General features: G+C 37.9%; 4 protein-coding genes across 4 annotated transcripts in view; 2 read left to right on the forward strand and 2 right to left on the reverse strand.

Annotated features, from left to right (window-relative positions):
• The window catches only part of LOC18785557 (anaphase-promoting complex subunit 1), a 14,232-nt gene extending 9,843 nt beyond the window's left edge, over positions 1-4,389 (reverse strand). The window contains exons 1-11 of the mRNA XM_007220967.2: positions 3,886-4,389; positions 3,745-3,808; positions 3,583-3,667; positions 3,125-3,411; positions 2,922-3,027; positions 2,667-2,827; positions 2,372-2,559; positions 2,206-2,275; positions 1,788-1,958; positions 1,098-1,585; positions 135-594 (exon numbers count right to left, since the gene is read on the reverse strand). Of these exons, the coding sequence (XP_007221029.2) occupies positions 135-594; positions 1,098-1,585; positions 1,788-1,958; positions 2,206-2,275; positions 2,372-2,559; positions 2,667-2,827; positions 2,922-3,027; positions 3,125-3,411; positions 3,583-3,667; positions 3,745-3,808; positions 3,886-4,112 (2,307 nt within the window). The 5' untranslated portion in view covers positions 4,113-4,389. The remainder of the gene's footprint in view (positions 1-134; positions 595-1,097; positions 1,586-1,787; positions 1,959-2,205; positions 2,276-2,371; positions 2,560-2,666; positions 2,828-2,921; positions 3,028-3,124; positions 3,412-3,582; positions 3,668-3,744; positions 3,809-3,885) is intronic.
• Positions 4,679-5,572, reverse strand: LOC18786897 (em protein H5). Its single transcript, XM_007219643.2, has 2 exons — positions 5,359-5,572; positions 4,679-5,135 (listed from the first exon to the last, which is right to left on the reverse strand). Exons 1-2 carry the CDS (start codon positions 5,471-5,473, stop codon positions 4,963-4,965), a joined length of 288 nt encoding a protein of 95 aa, XP_007219705.1. The 5' UTR covers positions 5,474-5,572; the 3' UTR covers positions 4,679-4,962.
• On the forward strand, positions 7,242-9,498 carry LOC18786254 (probable protein phosphatase 2C 25). The gene is made up of 4 exons (XM_007220340.2): positions 7,242-7,805; positions 8,228-8,566; positions 8,690-8,869; positions 8,970-9,498. The coding sequence occupies exons 1-4, from the start codon at positions 7,374-7,376 to the stop codon at positions 9,132-9,134; spliced, it is 1,116 nt and encodes a 371-aa protein (XP_007220402.1). The 5' UTR covers positions 7,242-7,373; the 3' UTR covers positions 9,135-9,498.
• Positions 11,477-22,702, forward strand: LOC18786946 (clathrin heavy chain 1). Its single transcript, XM_007218820.2, has 30 exons — positions 11,477-11,823; positions 12,135-12,339; positions 12,761-12,849; positions 12,985-13,063; positions 13,202-13,329; positions 13,800-13,898; positions 14,061-14,169; positions 14,524-14,603; positions 14,683-14,910; positions 14,995-15,060; positions 15,558-15,674; positions 16,233-16,430; positions 16,517-16,633; positions 16,730-16,789; positions 17,047-17,133; positions 17,346-17,429; positions 17,507-17,641; positions 17,734-17,796; positions 17,880-17,984; positions 18,066-18,178; positions 18,277-18,529; positions 18,611-18,747; positions 18,828-19,106; positions 19,191-20,193; positions 20,406-20,891; positions 21,039-21,209; positions 21,289-21,474; positions 21,574-21,696; positions 21,914-22,024; positions 22,191-22,702. The coding sequence occupies exons 1-30, from the start codon at positions 11,779-11,781 to the stop codon at positions 22,338-22,340; spliced, it is 5,106 nt and encodes a 1,701-aa protein (XP_007218882.1). The 5' UTR covers positions 11,477-11,778; the 3' UTR covers positions 22,341-22,702.

Genomic DNA, 22,760 nt, shown 5'->3' on the forward strand with positions numbered 1-22,760 from the left:
TAGCATTACTTACGTGTCGCAAAGGAAGAGACACACTAAAACAACAGCAAATTGTCTCTTTTTTTCCAAAACATTCTAGGATCTCCGTGGTTTCAATAAGTGACACTTAACTACATGGATGTAGCATTACTTACGTGTCGCAAAGGAAGAGACACACCAGAAGGCAGTGAGTCAAGCTGTTGCAATCCAAACTTTTCCCCAACCATTGCCAGTACTGTGAGTTCCTCGTTTGTGTCGTATGATCCCGTGGCAATATTGCAGTAAACACCAGATGAGAGTTTCTTCCCTATAGGTTTAGCACCAGATAACAAACTATAAAATGAGACTATTTTCCGGGCCCAGCTTACAACAGAACTTCCATCTTTACAAGTCAATGGCGGAAGATCATTGATATTAGCTGAATTATATCCATGTAGCAAACAGTTTTCAAGCCATCTGAATAAACTTGGAGGATTTTCCTGTGAAATGGAGGTATCACATATCCCAACACTTCCAGAAAGGCCAGGAAAGTCACGAATGTAATGGTCCACATAACTTTCCTCCCCCAAAAACTTGGCAATATAGCATGATAGGAATCCTAGAAGCTCCAAGTCCCTAAAAAGCAATTATAGTACAGTTTAAGGCAAATTTACAAATTAAATAATAACAAAAACCACACATGCACACGCACAAGTCAATAAGATGTGTTTGCCAGGTTACACACCATGACAGGTTGTAGTTTAATTAAAGTTAAAGAGCTCAACATGAAATGCCCATAGGAACAGATGAAGAATCAATAGCAGTTCATGTCTCATGCAACTCTCCAGTAAACAATTGGCGAACTGAAACACCCCTAACCTTTTATTTTAGTGCTGAAAATGTTAATGGTCCTGCACTTAGCATGGCAAGCATAAAAGAAGCGCCTTAAATAGGTAAAACATCAAAAGAGGCACTCCACCTATACTATCAATTTCCAAAACACTTTATAAAGGTTCATCCAAGTCACTCAATTGGCACGAATCACTACACCTCACGTGCATGCAATATCATAATTGTAAATATAGCATGCCACTGAAAAAAAAGAAAAAAGCAAGAAGATTAAAGATAACAAGATGCACCTTTTGCGAAGACTATTTAGTTTCAGGTTCTCATATACTGCATGCAAACAATGTAAACTCTCCATCAACAGCTCATAGTAAAATGTTCTTTCTGGCCTTTGTGTACCATCTGAATTTAACCAAGAGGAGTCCAGTCTTTGCACATCCAATGACATGACAGAAGAATTTTGAGTAATAAGGTTATGTTTGCAGTAATTGTTGTGAAATTTACTGTGAATAAGAAACTCCCATGATGACTGAGGCATTGGACTTGAAATCTTTTTAGAAGTGGCGCTTGATCCACAAATTTCCATCATAATGCTACAAAAAGAGTCCCATTCTGAGGGAACATTAGAATCAGCTTCTGATAGATAAGCCAAGTCACCATCTTTCCAAAGCAGACTAAGAAAATGGCTGTAGAAATTGGAACTTAGTCCCTCAGCCATAGCTGTGATGCAATCATTTGCCAGGGAAGATGCAGGGCTTCTACGTAATACACACCGAAACATCTGGACAACAATGAATAAACAAGTCCATAAAAAAAAGCTTTCATAACAAGCAACTCATTGATAAAGACATCGGCAGTCACTACAAATATCGAAAATGACTAGTACATGTTACATTGAAACATATGGACAGCAGTTTGACTTTAAACAACAAACATAGGAAATCAAGAAGCGATGACAACAATAAACATGCAAGCCACATTACCTGCCCATTATTTACTGTAACATTGATACGCCCCTCAACAGCATCAGCCAATCCTATAATCTTCAGGCCCTGGGAAACAGATGTTGTTTCTGGAAACTCTAACTTATGTGAAAATCGGCCTTTACTCAAACAACAAGGCAACATATACCTACATAGACAGTGCTTCCCTGACTGCAAAAACAGAAAAAGTTGATTGCACAAAATGTTACACTCATACAAGAAGAAAAAAAATATTATTAACTATGAAAATGAAAAAAAAAACTATAGTTTCTCAATTGATCAATTCATTACTACTAGAATCAAAAGTAATTTCCAATTCCAATTCCAGGTACTAATTGAACTATTACAGAGAATGTTAACAATATTATTAACTATGAGTAACTCAATGGATATAAGCTACCAAGTTGGTATAGCTTACATAGAGAAGAAGGACATTTTCCGGAGCCAAAACAAGCATGTCTGAATATGGCAGCAGTCCTACTTTCACTCTGGTAAAGTAAATGGAGAAAATCAAGTCCATAAAATTTTCAAACAGACTTGAGATAAAAATAAAAAGGAAAATGAAACATGAAATGCAACCATACCTAGGGCGGGTAACAATCACAGGTGCTGCTGCAACTGCAGGTATGCTCCAGCTCATATCAGGTTTAATGTCAAAGAGAATCTCATTATTTATCTCAACACTTTGAAGCCTTACACACAGCAACTTTTTTTGTTCGTGGTGAAGAAAACAAATAATAGGAGCTGAATCATCGTCCGTCGCTAGAAAAACCTAGAATACATTTTACAGTTAAAATCAGAAGAAAAGGGAAACTCACATTTACTTAAGTAAGGTACAAGCCCAAAAATTAAAATAAAATAATAACAAAAAAGAGGCACCTTACAAGCTGCTGTGTGGGCACCCTTGCCTTGCCATATTCTACGGAATGAGAACTGTTTTGCTAGAACACCAGGAGGAACTGCATCCAATAAACTAGCATTTGCCATTTCATGGTTAGAATTACTAGTTTCCGCAACCCACACAGAGTGTTGCATCCTTCCTGCATAAAATGTGACAGCGTTATATAAACATAACACAATATACAATAAAGGGGAAATCAAATTGGAGTCGGTAATGTAGACATCTAACAAAACCTGTATTATAAGATGCCATAAGAGGAATCCGATCACTCGTCCAAATAGTTGTTTCATCAAATTCCTTCATTATGTTCAATTTTCCTCTTTCTTCATTATAAGCCAACTGAAATATTTTGTGGATTAAAAAAAACATACATCAACAAAAAGGAAAAAGGAAAAACAGAAAATAGGGAAGCTAAGTAAAAAGTCCAGTAGCATACATGAGGTTCTTCCAATGGATCTTTCAGAATTACATGTGAGGGCATTGAGATTGCTTCTCCCTTGGCAATATGGTCAAGTGCAGTTACAGAATTGAAATTATGCTGTGGACTATGTCCACTTTCTCTCCTAGGACGGGATAGATCTCGTAGGCCAAACAAAGGATTTGACGACGAAGAAGGAGCAGGTGCAGTTGAATTAACTTCGGCTGCGTGCTGAAGTAGCAAACCAAATGGAAGAGGCCATATCGATTTGATGGTGCGAGGAAGAGGGACAGAGACTACTTCACCTATTAAACAAAAAAGAACACAAACGATTTTTTTTCTTCAGTTTTTCAGGAATTTATCTACCATTAAGTTTCTTATCAGAAATATAAACTATATCAAATTTAAGTTTAAGAGAATGGGAAGGTGATTTTGTTTAATTTTTCAGAAATTTATCTACAATCAATTTTGCACACCTGATGTGTTGTAGATTGTTAAGGAAGCAATTTGTAAAACGCATAAATGTGCTTCGGTCATATCACCCAAACGACACCAGCAAGCCTGGAATTTACACACAAATAGTTCTCAACATAAAATTATATCAGTCTAAATAAGCAAATTCAAGCAAATTTGAATACCATGATTACTGGCGACGGCAATGTGAACCTCTTAAAGACTCGTGGACCTGTTGACCATATAATCCTGATACAAACATTACGGATAAAGTCATTTCATAATTCCACATTTTCGGAAAATGGAAAAAAATTGCAAGAAATTACCGATTTCCTCGGATGAAAAGCTCGTGATCACATCGATCGCTCAACGCGGAGGCCGATGCTTCGTCAGTTTCGTCTCTTTCTCGAACGGTTTCGTGGTCGAAGAGGAAGTAATCGTACTTGTCGGTGACATTATCGGCAGGCTTTCCGTCGACGGCTTCGGCGATTAAGCCAAAGGGCTTGAACTCGCCGAGCACTGTGAGGTGACGAACGCCCAAGGACGACGACATTTCTTAGTGAGAGAAATGGAGCTCAGTGGAGTGAGAGACTGTCTCCCGCCCTTTTTTTCTTTTCGTTTTGCTGTGTTTGGTGAATCAACGGGTGGGAATTGGGGAGAGTGAGTTTTAAACCCTAAAGTTTTTAGGCGTTTGGTTGCGTGGATTAAGCTTGTTCCAGTGAGGATTTCGACTGGCGGTGCGTTTTATGTGACCGTTATTACTTTTCGTGGTGTCTTATTTTTTTTTAGTAAATTTAGGTTTTACCCATAAAAAAACTTTCACTTTTGGAAAAAGCCAAAGCTTTTTTAAAAAAGACAGAAAAACCTCTCAACTTTCAAACCAAAGACATGCAAATGTAAAGGATTCCTTAGGAAATCAAAAAATAAATAAGGGCAAATTTGTCCATTTTGGCTTCTTTTAAAATTTTTCTCTCTCCTTTGGGCTTTTCTAAAGTCTCCCTTTTTTTTTTTCTGACAACAGCATACTGGGCCTATTAGCCACAACCAGACAAAGCACATCCTCAGCTAGCAGCCCAATGGGTCACGTAAGCCCATTCCAAAAAGTGAAACTCAAATTCATTTTGACTTTCTTTTTTCAGCTCGTTTTGCAATTGATATTAAAACTATTTCAATTTCTGAACCCTAAATTCCATATATATTTACTCGTTTACAGGGATAACCTACGTAAAAGAAAGGGAAAAAATTAATTAGTAAAACCCTACACACACTCTGTTAAGCTCTACTACGTACAACTATTCTCATGCACACTACATTAAGATCTACTACGCACAACTATTATCGTGCACACTACACTTGTATATATTACAAATATCATCTTGTAGCTTGTAGCTCTGTAGAACTTATCATGTCAAGCTTGATCTGGTTTTGTATTTAGACTCAGCAATGGGAATTCGCTCCCGAGCCGCAAGTTCTCCTCCTAGCTCGTCGGATGTGCTAAGCCCGCCCTTGCGACCCATCTCCTGGTACCCTTCATGCCCTATCTGCTCCTTCCTTGTCTGCCCGCCTTTGCTCCTCCCTAATTTCAGGGATGATTCCAAAATAATAATGAAAACACAAAATACAAGACAAAGAAGTCAGAAAAAGGAAAGCACACAAACATACATGTAGGCGTGCATGTATATATTTGCGTTAGTATGCCCGCCTTTTGCACACGAATTTGGACCAACTCTCTCTCCGGACATTAGAATGGTTTATATATCGCTCTTGTTAAAACAACAAAGGTTTATAGATTTACGCACCTTCAGCAAAGTGTTCCTGGGCTTCAAGAGTTTTGCCACCAGTTCCTCCAGGGACCACTGTCTGGCCCTGCCTAGCCCTGGCGTCAAGCTCAGCCCTTTCCTGTTGCGAAGACATTTCTCTTACTACCGAAACTACTTTTCGCAAAAAGAGCTATTTTGAAATGGATATTCGCAGATGGTAAACACTTATCACGAACGGCGGCGTTCTCATAGTTTGTTGTATTACTAACTGCCGGAAGAGAGGTGGAAAATATATATATACGTACTATGGAAAGGGAGGGGACCAAGCGGCTTGGCACGGGATCGAATGACACGTGGTACGTGACGAGTCAATAGATGGAAAGACATACTTGACACGTAGGCCAAAGGGCCTACATGGAGAGACACGTAATGCGCCATCCTGTGTGGAACCTTGCTTGAGTAACACGTGTGTACTGAGTGAAAGCAGCCGCAAATTTGGAAAAAAAAAAAGTATTACTGTGTTTCAGCTGCTGTTTTAATTAATGTGTTTAATTATACTCCGTGTTGCTTTCTGATTGGCGGAGGAATATAAGAGACCACTTAACACGTACACTACCACTTAAGCTACAGTTTATGGACAAAGACATTATTTGGTTTTAAAAACATTTGTTCCCCTTCGTATAACACATGACCAACGTTGTTTTCATGCATAATTAAAACTCATGATCCACGTTAAGGGTTAGAGAATGACCGGACCAAGTTTTGCTTGCAATATATGATCAAACAATCAAAGGTAGCAGGTGGTCCAAAGTCCAAACTCAAACCACACTCTCTGCTGCACAAAAGAAAACAAAAAGTCAATCCACGGCTATAAAACACAAACCTTTTCCATACCCCTACTATAAAAAAAAAATAAGAAAGACAATGAGATCGGTTGCAACTTTTTTTTAATTTCATATGACTTAATTAATATATGTGCTTAAAAATTAATTAGAAGCGTTAATTATGTCTAGTCCAGTGGAAGATGTCCAGATTCTTGCATATAAGTGGTGTCAAATTTGAATATCTTAGAATACCAAGATACTGCGTGTGAAAAACCTTATTCTATTGTAGTTTAAACTATATTTTATATTAAAAAATAATAATAAATAAAAGTTGAAGCCGATCTTTGTGGACATAATTAAAAAGCAAATCTCCATTTGTGTCTTTGCATCTTTGTTGGTTTCTTCTAGCATTGCAAACATCGATTGAAATATATTTATATATTTATATATCACTTCAAAATATAGAAGCCTTAGACTAGTTAAAATTCATAAAAAGAGTCCATTAATATTGGCGCGGATGCCACCGACTGTGGACTGCAGTTGTGGACAGATCGCCTGTAGCTGGAAACAGGGAAGCTGCGTAAAACCCTGATCACCGACGTCCTCCAATAAAAATCTGCTGCAATTCTATTTTTCTTTTTGTTCTTTGCAAGATTTCCGTTCGAAAAGAAAAAGAAAAAAGGAAAAGGAGGGGACACCGAATATGGACAGGGTGTTACAAATACGAACCAGACGAAAAGGCGTGTTTGACCGTTGAATAAAACTGGTCCTAAAATAAGCACCACCCACTCCACAAGAAAATTTCTCCATTGGTATAATTTTGATATTTCTAGAGATACGGTGGGCACGCCCTTTATTAAGAGGCGAGCGTGTGATGCACTCACCTCCCTCACTGTCTGACTCAATCTCAATTTTGAAAACCTTTTTAACGTTACGGATCATGCCTGATGTAATATAAAATATGTTTTTAATTTAAGTTTATACATATTTAATTGATAATGCGGTGTGACGGATGCAACAACTATTTTCCGTCAATCTTAAGTCAATTCAATTCCCAAATAACTGATATAAGACCTCGTCCGTCCTCCATATAGTTTATAAATAGCATACAAATCCCGCTGGCTACCAAATCACAGAAATAAACTCAGAACCAGAGACAAGAGAAGCAAAGAGAAATACAGTCAAAAAGGCAAAAAAGAAGACAGAGGGAGGGATACAAAGAGAAACAAAATGCCTTGCGCTTTGGTGGCGCCAAACTCTCCGATTTTCTCACCGTCGAAAATTCCTTCCATCTTTTTCAGATCATCATCTTTATCTTCTCCTTCTTCATGTTCTTCCCCTAGAGTCCTCCATGGCCCGCCTCCTACGCCGTCACGATCTTCGTCTTCGACAGCGCCTTTAGAGTCTCGGTTTCAGAGGCACGTGATAAGTGGCTGCAAGACGGAGCCTTCGGGTTTGGCTTTGAAGAGGAAGAGGCCGATGATGATTGATATTCCAGTAGCGCCGTTGAGTTTCAAGGTTGAGTCGCCTGATGGAGCGGAGAGGGTGGACGTGGTGGAGGTTGAAGAGGATGGTTACTCGGTATATTGTAAGAGAGGGAGAAGGGGTCCCATGGAGGATCGCTACTCAGCTGTTGTTGATCTTCGCGATGATTCGAGACAGGTAATTCTTTTGCTTTGTCAAAATTCTGTTTGTTTGCTGAGAAAATTGTAGAAATGGAAATGAATTTCTTTAACAGAAAGGTCTGAAGCTCTCTGCTTTTTACCGCGGTTTCAAAAGATTAAGATATATGTATCATCAAGTTCAATTTTTTGTTTAGCTTGGATAAGGTTGTTTCAAAATTTTGTGGGGAATTGAGCTTAAGCTCAGAGCAAGGTGTGATTATAATTTATAATCAAAGAGACCGCTTTTAAAATGATGGTAGCATAAAGCATAAATAAATGCAAATAAATGGTGATGGAGATTAAGAGAACAAGAATTGGGGTTTTAGAGAATTTGGGAAACATAAAAATATGGAATTATGTTTTGGATTCTTTTGAATTTGCTATGCGAACTTGTGCTGATTATGTGTTTTCTGGTGACAGGCCTTCTTTGGTGTGTTTGATGGACATGGAGGGGCAAAAGCAGCCGAATTTGCAGCTAAGAACATGGATAGAAACATTAAGGATCGTTTGACCTGCGGAAGTGAAGAGAAAATCATGGAAGCAGTCAAAGATGGTTATCTAACCACTGATGTCGATTTTTTGAAGGAGAATGTTGGGAGTGGTGCATGCTGTGTGACTGCCTTAATGCAAAAGGGCAACCTTGTGGTCTCAAATGCTGGTGACTGTCGTGCCGTTATGAGCCGAGGAGGTGTTGCAGAGGCCCTTACATCTGATCATCATCCTTCTAGAGTAGACGAAAGAGCTAGGATTGAAACCACGGTAAGCATTCAAATTTGTGCATATGGGCTTGAGAATTTACTTTTGTCACCTAAATAAAGATTGAAATGGAAGATCATCATGGACCTTGTCACTTACTGGATTTTGCAATTTTTCCTGTTGCAGGGTGGTTATGTAGATTGTTGCCGTGGGGTTTGGAGAATACAGGGCTCTCTTGCTGTTTCAAGAGCAATTGGAGATCGACAACTTAAGCAATGGGTGATAGCAGAACCGGAGACTACAATCTTAAGGATAGACCCTGAATGCGAGTTTTTAGTGTTAGCTTCTGATGGTCTTTGGGACAAGGTAACTTTACAACAAATCTCATTTCATGTTTCTTCTCTTTTGAAGCATTACTTCAATAAAAGTTGTTTGAATCTAAATATGAACTTTTCATTTCTTCCAGGTTACCAATCAGGAGGCAGTAGATGTAGTTCGCCCTTTATGCGTTGGTACCGATAAGCCAGAGATGTTTTCTGCTTGTAAGAAGCTTGTTGATCTGTCAATAGGGAGAGGTTCCATGGATGATACAAGTGTGATGATAATCCAATTAGGTCGTTTCATCTCATGATTTGATTTTAGGTAAAAGGAAATTCAGACCATGACAATCGACTTTTTCTTCCACTGCAAGTGAGTTTTTTCAAGAAGCTTGCAGCTTCAGAAAGATGCTAGGAAGACAAATTCTTCTGGGAGGTCCTCTGTATATGGTTGTTGTCAAAGATGGCGGCTTTAGAAATGACACTACCAGAAAAGCCATTGTGGTATAGAATGGCAAATCACACCGTCAAGTAAATGACAAATTTTATGCTCCCTTTGATTTTGTCTCAGCAGTAGGAAGAGAGTATCAGAAAACACATTTTCATGATCCTTGTAACTGTAAATTTTCCCCCTTTCAAAGTTAATAATAAATCATCAAATTATTTACCATGTCTCAATTTATCGTCTTATAATTATTGTATTTTGTTCTACATTATGATAATATGTTTTGCCTTTGTCTTATTGAAGTCAACTCCTATAGCACATGGTCTTATTTTGCTGTTGGACCAGGGTCAGTCCTGTTTGGCAGCTGCAGCCTGCAGGCTTAGTATTCTATATTCTTCTGCTCGCACTTGTTCAATAATGGATCTGTGCCTGGTTCCTGACGCACTCCACCAGTCCTATTTTGCACTTCGCTTTCGTGTACCAAGTGAATTGTGACTGGATTGTGGATAAGAATTGTGAATTGTGAATTGTGACTGGATTGTGGATATGAATTGTGAATTGTGACTGGATTGTGGATATGAATTGTGAATTGTGACTGGATTGTGAATTGTGCCTGTCTGCTTAGCCGCTGTAATGGTTAGTCGCGAACTCTTTCGAATACTTTCTTTTCTTTTATGTGTCCACGGGAGATTCAATTCGAACTTTGCAACTCTTTCCGGCATTAGTAAGAGAAATACCATGCATGCACAAGATTAAGAGCTAATTAATCATACCGTTATGATTTGAAAGTTTCGACGCTGACAGTTTCGACGCTGAGGCTGAATAATTAAAACGTTAGAAGAAGTTTAACACCCAAAATATTAAATCTTATTTCTATATCTTCCTGTCTTTTGCTCATCAGCCTGATCTTTGGGGCCCTTCTCCTCATGCCAATCATGCCTACATAGAGAACCATGACAACGAGAATAACTATGAGGACCTATGATTTTATATGCTAAAATGAACATGAACAACACTTCATCTGCTGTGTGTTTTTGTCCAAAGATGAGCCTACTACACACTAACGAGTCCCATGTTGACTGCTGTTGTGTTGGGGCCTTTGGTTCTCTTTTTGGCTGTGTTGTGTTGTGTCTGCTTTTGTTGTGGTTTTTAATTGTAAATGGGCCAAAGAAAAGAAGTATTACAATTCTCCCACGCCCAAAACAGTTTTCAGGTAAATATGACAAGGTGTTCCCACATTCGAAGGGTGAGATTAATCTCCACTCGGAGTTCAACTTGTCCTTGGCCACAAAGTGCGTTTCGAACCCCTACCATTAAGGCACCAAGTAGCTCGCCAGTTGAAGATGATAGTTTACCGACCGCACCACACCTTGTGGTTAGTTTGGTTTCGTAGATTTTTAGTTTGTTTATATATGTGTGTGCGATACTTAAGTCCGTATTAAACCAACATGCATAATTAGTTGTTTTCATATCAAGGAGCAATTTAAAGTAAGAGAGATTCGAATCCAAATGTAAGAACACGGGTACACTGTCATGATCAAAAGACATATTTCGTATGGACATTATCTTGACAATAATTTAATGGGCTATACATTAATTTGTGGGGAAGTTGTTAATAAACACATACAGCCTCATACTTTTCAATTAAACTTCTAACCCCTTCCGAGTCCTAAAAAGAGATGTTGCAAAATTTGTAAGTTTGTAACAACTGATGAATCATGCTTGCTTAGCCAGAAAGTAATGTGCTTTACAATTTTATCTGAAAAAAAGTAGAAATAAGAGAAGAAAGATAAAAGAGAAAGGGAAACCTTTTTTATTGTTTGGTTTGAATAACAAGTATTTGTCAAAATTTTTAAAAATCAAGCAACACAACATTTTTATTATTTTATTCAAAATTTTGCAGTTTTATGTAGAAAATAAAACCCATACAATTTATTTTATGGCTTTTAAATCCAAATATATTGTAAATAAGTTATTTATCACACAAAGAAAAGACCTTACTGTCCATTAGAAATTTAGAACAGTCGTTTAAAAAGGTCGGGTTGAATCCAGACCCGCAGAACCCGGCGTCAATATAAAATAAAACCAAGGCAAGAAAAAAAAAAGAAAAAAAAACGAAGCACTACAGAACATTTTTAACACGTATTGATATTTATTTATTTTTTACTCAGACGACGAGTTAATTATTTATTTAAATAGTTTAGCTCTGGAAGTGGCTTGGATGAGATCTCTGCTTCTCGTTATAATTCACTTGAAAATTCCACATTTTATAAAATCCCAAAAAACTCTCCCTTCTAACCCCTTTTCTCAGATCTCTCTCCCTTGTTCGCTTTTGCGGGTCTAAGGGTTTCGTTGCTGTTCTAGATCTCATAGCGATTCGAATCCCCCGCAGGGTTCGAAACGCTTTCTCTCTCAATCTTTACATCTCTTCGCTGTGCACTCTCAGTTCACGGCTGGCCTAATCGCATCCGCAGATCCGAGCCTTCCTTTCCGAGCCGTCGATCTGCGCAACCATGGCGGCCGCGAACGCTCCGATCACCATGAAGGAAGCCCTAACGGTCAGTTCTATCTTCTGATTCGATGCTACTTAAGCTCAATTTCAAATTACACTTGTTTTCTGAGCTGAAATAGTTGCTGTTTGGTCGATTACTTTGCTCGATTTATCGTTTAAGCTTACTCAGTTGGTTTCTAGCTTCACATGGATCTGTAGTGTTTAAAATTTGTGGTCTATGTTCAGATCTGATAATTATCTCACTAGGGATTGCTAACTTAAGCAACTATGATTTTGAACACAACAACTATTTACTGAGAGGTTTTGACTAAAATAAAAAAGTGATTAATGAGTTTATGTGATCTGATCTGATTGCAGCTTCCGAGCGTTGGGATTAATCCACAATTCATAACATTCACACATGTTACTATGGAATCCGATAAGTACATATGTGTTCGGGAGACTTCGCCGCAGAATAGTATTGTTATTATTGATATGAGTATGCCGATGCAACCTTTGAGGAGGCCAATCACTGCGGACTCTGCACTTATGAATCCAAATTCCAAAATCCTTGCATTGAAAGGTATGCTATAACTACATGTTTGCATTGCAGGAATAATTATTATGCATTGACTTCTTGTCACTGTTGAGAAATTCTCTTGCTTACCGTTCTGGTTTTGATATTAATGTGTTGTGGATGCACTTAGTTTAGTATTTTGTTTCAGCATCAACTTATTGACCCTTAGTTCACTTGATTAGTATTGCAATAAGTTTAGTCATAGACTGATAGACTCACCATGCATCTTGCTAATTCATCTACAGCAAATAGTTAGTTGGACTAGCAATGATTATCATATACATGTTATGCTCGTAACCTTATTTACCTACTGGTTTTTACTTGCCAGCGCCTTACCTTTCTTTATGGACTTTAGTGTATGCTTTTGTTAATGCTGCACTATTATTTATTTATTTTTTTGCTCATGTGTTGTCAAATCTGTTTGAAGCCCAAGTCCAAGGTACTACTCAGGATCACCTTCAAATATTTAACATTGAGATGAAAGCAAAATTGAAATCACATCTTATGCCTGAACAGGTACTCACTTTATTGGTTTACTAATTAGTATATTTTTTCGCATCTCTTCAAAGTTGTGTGAGAATATCAGGTTTTTATTATTTTCTGTGGGGTTTTAAACAATCTAGCTTACCTATCCTGTTGGTTCGTTTGTAGATTGTTTTTTGGAAGTGGATAACCCCAAAGATGTTGGGTTTAGTCACTCAGACTACAGTGTATCACTGGTCAATTGAAGGTAAGATGCCTTAAACAACTTATTTGAGTAACCAATCATACATCTTCAGCTTTTTGTCACATGGAAACATTCAAATTTATGGTATCAACTTGCTTGTTTTGCTAATTCTTTTTGTTCTTTATGTGTTTGTCCTTGTAGGGGAGTCGGAACCTGTTAAGGTGTTTGAGCGAACAGCTAATCTGGCAAACAATCAGATAATAAATTACCGTTGTGATCCTTCTGAGAAGTGGTTGGTTTTGGTTGGAATTGCTCCTGGTGCTCCGGAGGTATGCTGTTATGTCTATTAATGCCTGTCCAGCATTCATTTCTTATGTTCTCCAGTATTCTTTTTCTCAGCTGAGGAAAATTGTCAGCAACTGCAAAACTCTTTGGGTCTTTTGTCGCCCTGTTTGAGTTCCTACAAGTGCAGTCCTGTTTTCTTTATTCTTGCTCAATAAGTGTTTGTGGTCAGCCCTTTAGTTGTCAATCTTTCTTTGTATTAAGATGTCTGGTACTTTTATTTGGATTAGATTAGGTATAGCTTCATAAACAATACTGTGGCAACCATGTTAGCCAATGATTGATGTTGTGAAACAACTCTGCTGCCATATTACTTTTGTTTTCATTTCCTTTTATGGAGTTCCTTCTCTTATCTGTTTGTAGTTTACAATATGTCAGACAAAATATACAACCCGTCTCTTTTAAGGCCACTTTTATGCTGTACTGCTTCTGATCCTTAGTCTTGTTTTGTTTGTAGAGGCCACAATTGGTTAAAGGAAATTTGCAACTCTTCTCTGTGGATCAGCAGCGCAGTCAAGCTCTTGAAGCACATGCTGCATCATTTGCTCAATACAAGGTGTGCCAATTTCATTTTCCCATTCTCTTACTCTGTATTTGATCTTTACACTCTTGCACTACACACAATCTGTTATTACATATGTGTATTTATATATATACATACATATGCATATATATATATATTTGAATATTGTTGATCTTTTTCATTTCTTTTGAACAGGTTCCAGGGAATGAGAATCCCTCGACTCTTATTTCTTTTGCCACTAAGACCCTGAATGCTGGACAGATTACATCAAAGTTACATGTTATTGAGCTCGGTGCCCAGCCAGGTTGATACAAGGATTATATTAAAGTTACATGTACATGAAATGAGCTGGACTTGCCTTGTTCTGTGTAAACACATGTTTTTTCGTTTCTTTACCCACAATCTCCGACACATTTGTAAAGGGTGATTATGTTTAGTAGGTTATTGAAATGGGGTACTTCATTATTAGTGGTAATTAGTCATGGAGATATTGGTTACATATGCTTAGAATCTAATTTTGAATAAGTTTAACATGCTCATAAAGTTAATTAGTGGTATGAGTCATGGAAATATTTTTGTTTTATGTATTGTATTTTGATGATTGTAAAGTTAAAGGAACATGTTGTGAGTTTGAATTTCTTTTTTTTTTCTTCTTCAGGGAAGCCATCTTTTACGAAGAAACAAGCAGATCTGTTCTTTCCTCCAGATTTTGCTGATGATTTCCCAGTTGCCATGCAGGTACTGAATTTACTAATGTTTTTGACTAATCTTGTATAATACAGTACATATGTTAATAATGAATTTGTTAATTTGGCAGATGTCTCACAAGTACAGCTTGATTTATGTAATTACAAAGCTTGGGCTACTGTTTGTGTATGATTTAGAGACAGCTAGTGCAGTTTACAGAAATAGAATTAGTCCGGATCCAATCTTCTTGACAACAGAGGCTTCATCAGTTGGAGGGTTTTACGCGGTTAATAGGCGGGGCCAGGTGTTGTTGGCTACAATTAATGAACAAACTATTGTGCCTTTTGTCAGTGGTCAGGTATGTTTGAAATATTTTTCTCCTTGTTATGGTTTTCCAAGTAGCGTATTGTGCTTAAGATGCTTTTTTTGTTTTAATTTGCAGTTAAACAATTTGGAGCTTGCTGTCAATCTGGCCAAAAGAGGAAATCTTCCTGGTGCCGAAAATCTTGTAAGATATTCATTATTATTCAATGTTAAGCTTGAGTGGTGTAAGAGTAATTTAGGATCCATATATCATTGCCCAATGGAAGTAAGATATCGTTCAAATGACAATTTGATTGTTAATGTTAGGCAGTGTTGTATCCAATTTGAAGTTGTCATGATTAGTCAGTATTTTTGAACTGGATGCTCACATAAGGTGTGCTTGTTAAGGTTGAGTGGGCAAAAGGAATTTATCCATATAGTGTATTTACTTCGACTCAAGGAATGTTGATTTTATATCTATTATGTTTGTCTTGTTTTTTATTACCCTTTTGAGTGAGCTATTAGAGTCCTTAGAATAAAGGTGGTGAGATCAGAGAAGGCCGTATTCTATATGGTGGTCAACAATTTCACTATGGCTTATTGTTGACCTGACTCTGCTTGGTTATCTTGCCTGTTTGTCATAATTTGAGAAAGTATCACCACCTCTGTGAAATTGCTGACGTGCCTACCTGAATCTTACAGGTTGTCCAGCGTTTCCAAGAACTGTTTGCCCAAACTAAGTACAAAGAAGCTGCTGAACTTGCTGCTGAGTCCCCACAAGGAATTCTCCGTACGCCTGATACAGTTGCTAAATTTCAGGTTTCATTTCGCTTCTGTACTTGTACATGTTTCTACCATTGGCTAGTATTTTCGTAACTTCAGATGATTTGTACTGCATTTGTCTCCCATGTATGTAGTATTATTGTTTTTAGTTGTTTTATTGGTATCGAGCTCCTGGTATGAAGCCTGTTCTGTTCAAGTAGTTCATGCCCTTTGGCCATTTGGGATGTCTTTTTAATGGCTTGATTGCAGTATTCTCTAAGAGTCTACATCTGATAAATTTTGGTATTAGAATTTGTTAAGCTTTAGAATATTAATGAGAAATGTTATTGATGCTTTCTCGGTGAGGAGAATAACAAATTCAAGTTTCTGTGTCTGTTTCAAAGCTGGTGAGAAATGAATGAATAATAAATGTGCAGTAGTGACCAAATTGAGATAAAACTTGATTGGTAAAATGACATAATGTGCTTGATAAGTTTAGACTTGATGTACACTTGTTTGAGATGGTGAGAGTCACAATTTTTGTGCCTTGTTAAGATAGACTACAACTTGATGAAATTTAATGGTCATGATTTTATTCTCTCCAATGTGTTGCAGAGTGTTCCTGTCCAAACTGGGCAAACCCCACCTCTGTTGCAGTACTTTGGGACCCTCTTGACACGAGGGAAGCTCAATGCGTTCGAGTCATTGGAATTATCACGTCTTGTAGTGAACCAGAACAAAAAGAATCTTTTGGAGAACTGGCTGGCAGAGGACAAACTCGAATGCAGTGAGGAACTGGGAGATCTTGTGAAGGTTTGTTTTGCTATTTGAATTTAAACGTGGCTATCTTTTGGATTATTACATTTTTGGTGTTAATATCGTTTATTTTTTTCTTGTAGACTGTGGATAATGATCTTGCTTTGAAAATATATATTAAAGCCAGAGCAACTCCAAAAGTTGTTGCAGCTTTTGCCGAGCGAAGGGAATTTGACAAGATACTGATCTACTCAAAGCAGGTGAGGAAATGTTTCTATGTAGCAATGGTTTCTAAATGTTTTCGTATTTGGTAAATGGCTGTTGGTGTCTGATATCCATTCTCTTGGTTGCTTTAGGTTGGCTACACGCCTGACTATCTGTTCCTTTTGCAAACAATTCTTCGAGCAGATCCGCAGGTATGCAAACAATCAGCAAGCTTATATTTTCTATTTTAGTCCTTGAAAGCCGAAAGCATAACTAGATTACACATTGATCCTTGTTCATTGAATGTCCCATCGAAATAAAAAATATTCTTCTATTTGTATTTTTTCAGTTGACACCGACATCACTGTGTACATTTGGCTTGCAATTGTATTGGGTTGAACTTGAACTTCTTTTAAGGAGTTGTATAAAGTTCAAACTAAACCAGGTTTTGATGTGATTTTGAATGTAGGGTGCTGTTAATTTTGCATTGATGATGTCTCAAATGGAAGGTGGTTGTCCAGTTGATTACAACACCATAACTGATCTCTTCCTTCAGGTTTGTTCATTCTCATTATGACTAAGGGTTTACGATATGGTATCCTTCTTTTCATTTTCAGTGTTTTGTGTTCTATTATTTCTCAACAAAGTTCATCATAGGGCATAAGTTCTTTTGTTCGTAAAAGAAAGTTATATGAAACCTTTGAAATTATGGAAATATTAAAAGATGAATAAGAGACTCACATGCTTTTTGTTTCTCTGTCATTTTAGAGGAACCTGATTCGTGAGGCGACTGCCTTTTTATTGGATGTTCTGAAGCCAAATCTTCCAGAACATGCTTTCCTGCAAACCAAGGTTTCTATTTTCAGAGCTATTTATGCATATCTGAACTTTCCTGTTTTCAGCTGGTTGACATTTTTTCATCCTTGCAGGTCCTTGAGATCAATTTAGTGACTTTTCCAAATGTGGCTGATGCTATTTTAGCCAATGGAATGTTCAGTCATTATGATCGCCCTCGAATTGCCCAGCTATGTGAAAAAGCTGGTCTTTATGTGCGAGCTCTGCAAGTAAGATGTCTTCTTGCAGTTCCATTTCCTTTTCTTACCCTCTGTATTTTCCAATTATGACATTTGTCTTAAAAATTTTATTTCTGATGCAGCATTACTCAGAGTTGCCTGATATTAAACGTGTTATAGTGAATACACATGCAATAGAGCCACAGGTTGATATCCTCTCTAACTACATCAAATTGGTACCATTGACTTGTAGTACTGTTTCTAATTTTTTTTTTTTTTTTTCTTCTAGTCACTTGTAGAGTTTTTCGGCACTCTTTCACGAGAATGGGCATTGGAGTGTATGAAAGATCTTTTGTTGGTCAATTTAAGAGGCAACCTTCAGATAATTGTACAGGTATACACTTTTTTTTCTTCATATAGTGATGTTAAAAAATATAACCGGAGATTTAACTGAAGCAAACTAATACCTGCACAGGTCGCTAAGGAATACTCTGAGCAGTTGGGTGTTGATCAATGCATGAAGCTTTTTGAACAGTTCAAGTCATATGAAGGGTTGTACTTCTTCCTTGGGTCGTTTCTGAGCTCAAGGTAATCTGTTCAAGAAGAGAAGTCTTCTCCTTTGTCTCTTCTGTTGTGGATGTCACATCCAGTTTATTCTTGATTCTTATTTTCCTAATGTGTGACAGTGAGGATCCTGATATCCACTTCAAGTACATTGAGGCAGCTGCTAAAACCGGACAAATCAAAGAGGTGGAGCGAGTTACTAGAGAATCAAACTTCTATGACGCCGAGAAAACAAAGAACTTCTTAATGGAAGCTAAGCTCCCAGATGCACGACCGCTCATTAATGTTTGTGATCGTTTTGGATTTGTTCCAGATCTGACCCACTACTTGTACACGAACAACATGCTTCGTTACATTGAAGGTTATGTTCAAAAGGTACTATTTCAGCCCTCTTTGACACTTCAAAGTGCATGACTATGGGTTTTTAGTATTGAGAATGTTTGGCACTTTGCATAGGTGAATCCTGGGAATGCTCCTTTAGTTGTGGGACAGTTGCTTGATGATGAGTGTCCTGAAGATTTTATCAAAGGCTTGATTCTTTCTGTCCGTTCATTGCTTCCTGTGGAGCCCCTTGTGGAGGAATGCGAGAAGAGGTGGTATCCTAATTTATGTCCTTCCATCATCTCTTTTTCTTCGTCATACTTAATTTTCTTCTTTTTGTCCCTCTCATTAGGAATCGACTTCGTTTGCTCACTCAGTTCTTGGAGCATCTTGTGAGTGAGGGAAGCCAAGATGTACATGTTCACAATGCTTTGGGTAAAATCATCATTGATAGCGGCAATAATCCAGAGCACTTCCTTACCACAAACCCATATTATGATTCACGTGTTGTTGGTAAATATTGTGAGAAACGTGACCCTACCCTTGCTGTTGTTGCTTACCGCCGTGGACAATGTGATGATGAACTTATTAATGTCACAAATAAAAACTCTTTGTTCAAATTGCAAGCAAGGTTGGTGATTTAGTATTTGATTGTTTAAAAAAATTTCATTTCATTCTGGTTCCTGGAGGTTTACTTACTACTTCTTTGTCTCAGATATGTGGTTGAGAGAATGGATGAAGATCTTTGGGGAAAAGTTCTTGACCCTGAGAATGAGTACAGAAGACAACTTATTGATCAAGTTGTTTCTACTGCCTTGCCTGAGAGCAAGAGCCCAGAACAAGTTTCTGCGGCTGTTAAGGCTTTCATGACTGCTGATTTGCCCCACGAATTAATTGAACTTCTTGAAAAGATTGTGCTTCAAAACTCTGCCTTCAGTGGCAACTTCAATCTGCAAAACTTGCTAATTTTGACAGCCATCAAGGCAGATCCGTCTAGAGTTATGGATTATATTAATAGGCTAGATAATTTTGATGGACCTGCAGTTGGGGAAGTAGCTGTGGAAGCCCAGCTGTATGAGGAAGCATTTGCAATTTTCAAGAAGTTTAACTTGAATGTTCAAGCTGTTAACGTCTTGCTGGATAACATCAGAAGCATTGATAGGGCTGTGGAGTTTGCATTCCGTGTTGAAGAAGATGCCGTTTGGAGCCAGGTTGCAAAGGCTCAACTCCGGGAGGGGCTGGTCAGCGATGCGATTGAGTCATTCATTCGTGCGGATGATGCCACCCAATTCTTGGATGTTATTCGTGCTTCTGAGGATGCAGATGTCTACCATGACTTGGTGAGGTACCTTCTGATGGTTAGGCAGAAGGCGAGAGAGCCCAAGGTGGACAGCGAGCTCATTTATGCATACGCAAAGATTGATAGGCTTGCTGACATTGAAGAGTTTATTCTTATGCCTAATGTTGCTAATCTCCAAAATGTTGGTGATCGCCTATATGACGAGGCCCTCTACGAGGCTGCAAAAATAATATTTGCTTTTATATCTAACTGGGCCAAGTTGGCAATAACACTAGTGAAGCTCAAACAATTCCAAGGTGCTGTTGATGCAGCACGAAAAGCCAACAGTGCAAAGACATGGAAGGAGGTTTGCTTTGCTTGTGTTGATGCTGAGGAGTTCCGCTTAGCTCAGATTTGTGGCCTCAACATTATTATTCAGGTGATTTGCTGCATCTACTTCTCATATGTCAATCTAGATTTTGTTGCACGGATTCTTTGGATGTCTAAAAGAGCGGACCTTTCATGAGTAAAGAAAAATATTTGTTTAAGTTGTTTAATGCCTGGAAGCTTCTAAATCTGGTTTCTCTTTGAGTATTTGCTCATTTTTTATACAGTTCTCACTAAATCTGTGTGCTGTTTTAAATTTTACAGGTGGATGATTTGGAAGAGGTCAGTGAATACTATCAGAATAGAGGATGCTTCAACGAGCTAATATCTCTAATGGAGAGTGGTCTAGGGTTAGAACGTGCTCACATGGGAATTTTTACCGAGTTGGGGGTTCTATATGCTAGATATCGTCCGGAGAAACTTATGGAGCACATCAAATTGTTTGCAAATCGTCTAAATATTCCCAAGCTTATACGAGCTTGTGATGAGCAGCAACATTGGAAGGAGCTTACCTATCTCTATATTCAATATGATGAGTTTGATAATGCTGCAACTACCATCATGAATCATTCCCCTGAAGCCTGGGATCACATGCAGTTCAAAGATGTGGCAGTTAAAGTTGCTAATGTGGAGCTATATTATAAGGCTGTGCACTTCTACTTGCAAGAGCATCCAGATCTCATTAACGATCTTCTAAATGTGCTCGCACTTCGTGTAGATCATACACGTGTGGTTGACATTATGCGGAAGGTAATTGATTGTGCATGTATTTACTGGCAGCTTAGATTCTTAGTGCTCCTCCCCAATCCAACATTTTTTTTTTTACTGAAAGTATAGATAACGAATTGCATTTCCATGGCTCTTATGTTGAGATTCTTTTGCATTTGAATATGTTAGGCTGGTCACCTGCTTCTTGTGAAGCCATACATGGTTGCAGTTCAGAGCAACAATGTCTCTGCTGTTAATGAGGCTTTGAATGCGATATATGTTGAGGAGGAAGATTATGAAAGATTGCGTGAATCAATTGATTTGCATGATAGCTTTGACCAAATAGGCCTTGCTCAAAAGGTGAAATGCTTTCTATTTGTAGTTCGCTCTTTGTTTAATGTGTTTATTTGCAAGAGCCTTAAACTGTTTGTTTGGTCAGATTGAGAAACACGAGCTTCTGGAAATGAGACGTGTTGCTGCTTACATTTACAAGAAAGCAGGAAGGTGGAAGCAGTCCATTGGATTGTCAAAGAAAGACAAACTTTACAAAGATGCCATGGAGACAGCCTCACAGTCTGGTGACCGTGAACTTGCAGAGGAGTTGCTTGTTTATTTCATTGAACAGGTAAGGAGCTCTTTGGAAGAAAAAAGAAAATCCACTTATTGTTTTTTATTTTAATATTATTAGTGTTAGTAAATGTTTATTCTTTTGTTCAAATTGCAGGGAAAGAAAGAATGCTTTGCATCATGCCTGTTTGTCTGTTACGATTTGATAAGGGCAGATGTTGTCCTTGAACTTGCTTGGATGAACAACATGATTGACTTTGCTTTCCCATATCTGCTACAGGTAATTTTTTAAGATCTTGTCCTGAACTTTCTTGTTTGTTAAGGTATTAACTGCCTGTTTTGTTTGTGGTTCCAAGCATTCTGCTTCTAAGCATTCATTGGACTTTCTTTAAATTGAAGTTGTTTGGTTTTTATTGGAATCTTTCATCGAAGAAGCAGCACGTTCAACCCAGTTGAACATTATGTAATGGGAATCTTTCACATTCTCTGTTTTGCAGTTTATCCGTGAATACACTGGCAAAGTTGATGAACTAGTGAAGGACAAACTTGAAGCTCAGAAAGAGGTGAAGGCTAAAGAGCAGGAAGAGAAAGAAGTTATTGCACAGCAGGTATTCACTTTGAGATTGCTCCTATACTTTTGCCTTATATAAAACTGTGTTCTATCAATTTGCCTACATTCGCTTAAAATCGTTCCAAATTTCCCCTTCTTGACTTATCTTTCTTTGCTTAAACATCATTTTGCATTATGATTCATTGAATTAAATATGTTTGCAGAACATGTACGCTCAGTTGCTGCCTCTTGCTTTGCCTGCACCACCAATGCCTGGTATGGGAGGGGGGTTTGCTCCTCCGCCACCTATGGGAGGAATGCCACCAATGGGCATGCCACCTTTTGGCATGCCACCAATGGGCAGTAGCTATTGAGATGAACTATTCTTGTGGAACTGGATCTTGAATTTGGTGTTTTAGTCAGTAGGGCAACCTATTCGATAGAACGTTCCAATTAGTGTAATTTTATGAAGGCTTACATGCCGTCATTTCCTTTTTATTTTACTTTTCTAATTTGTTTTTGATGGGTTGAAAGGGTGCAGCTTAAATAATTGTGTCATAGGTTGTGTGGATATGTCGTCTTGTAATATTCTTTTGTAGCAGAGGCATTTTTTCTTTTTGGCTGTTGGTTGAGGGCGAGCTTAGAATTTTCTCCTCTGTATTATTGTTCTCGTTTTTCAAACTTGCCTGAGTATAATACAAAACAGTACATTGATAATTTTGAAGTGCTTTATTTACACTCTTCTTTAATGTATGTCCCATTTGTAATTGATTGGTGCAGCAACAATTTGTTTT

Source organism: Prunus persica, chromosome G2 (assembly GCF_000346465.2).
Source record: "Prunus persica cultivar Lovell chromosome G2, Prunus_persica_NCBIv2, whole genome shotgun sequence".
In the NCBI taxonomy this organism is placed as follows: domain Eukaryota; kingdom Viridiplantae; phylum Streptophyta; class Magnoliopsida; order Rosales; family Rosaceae; genus Prunus; species Prunus persica.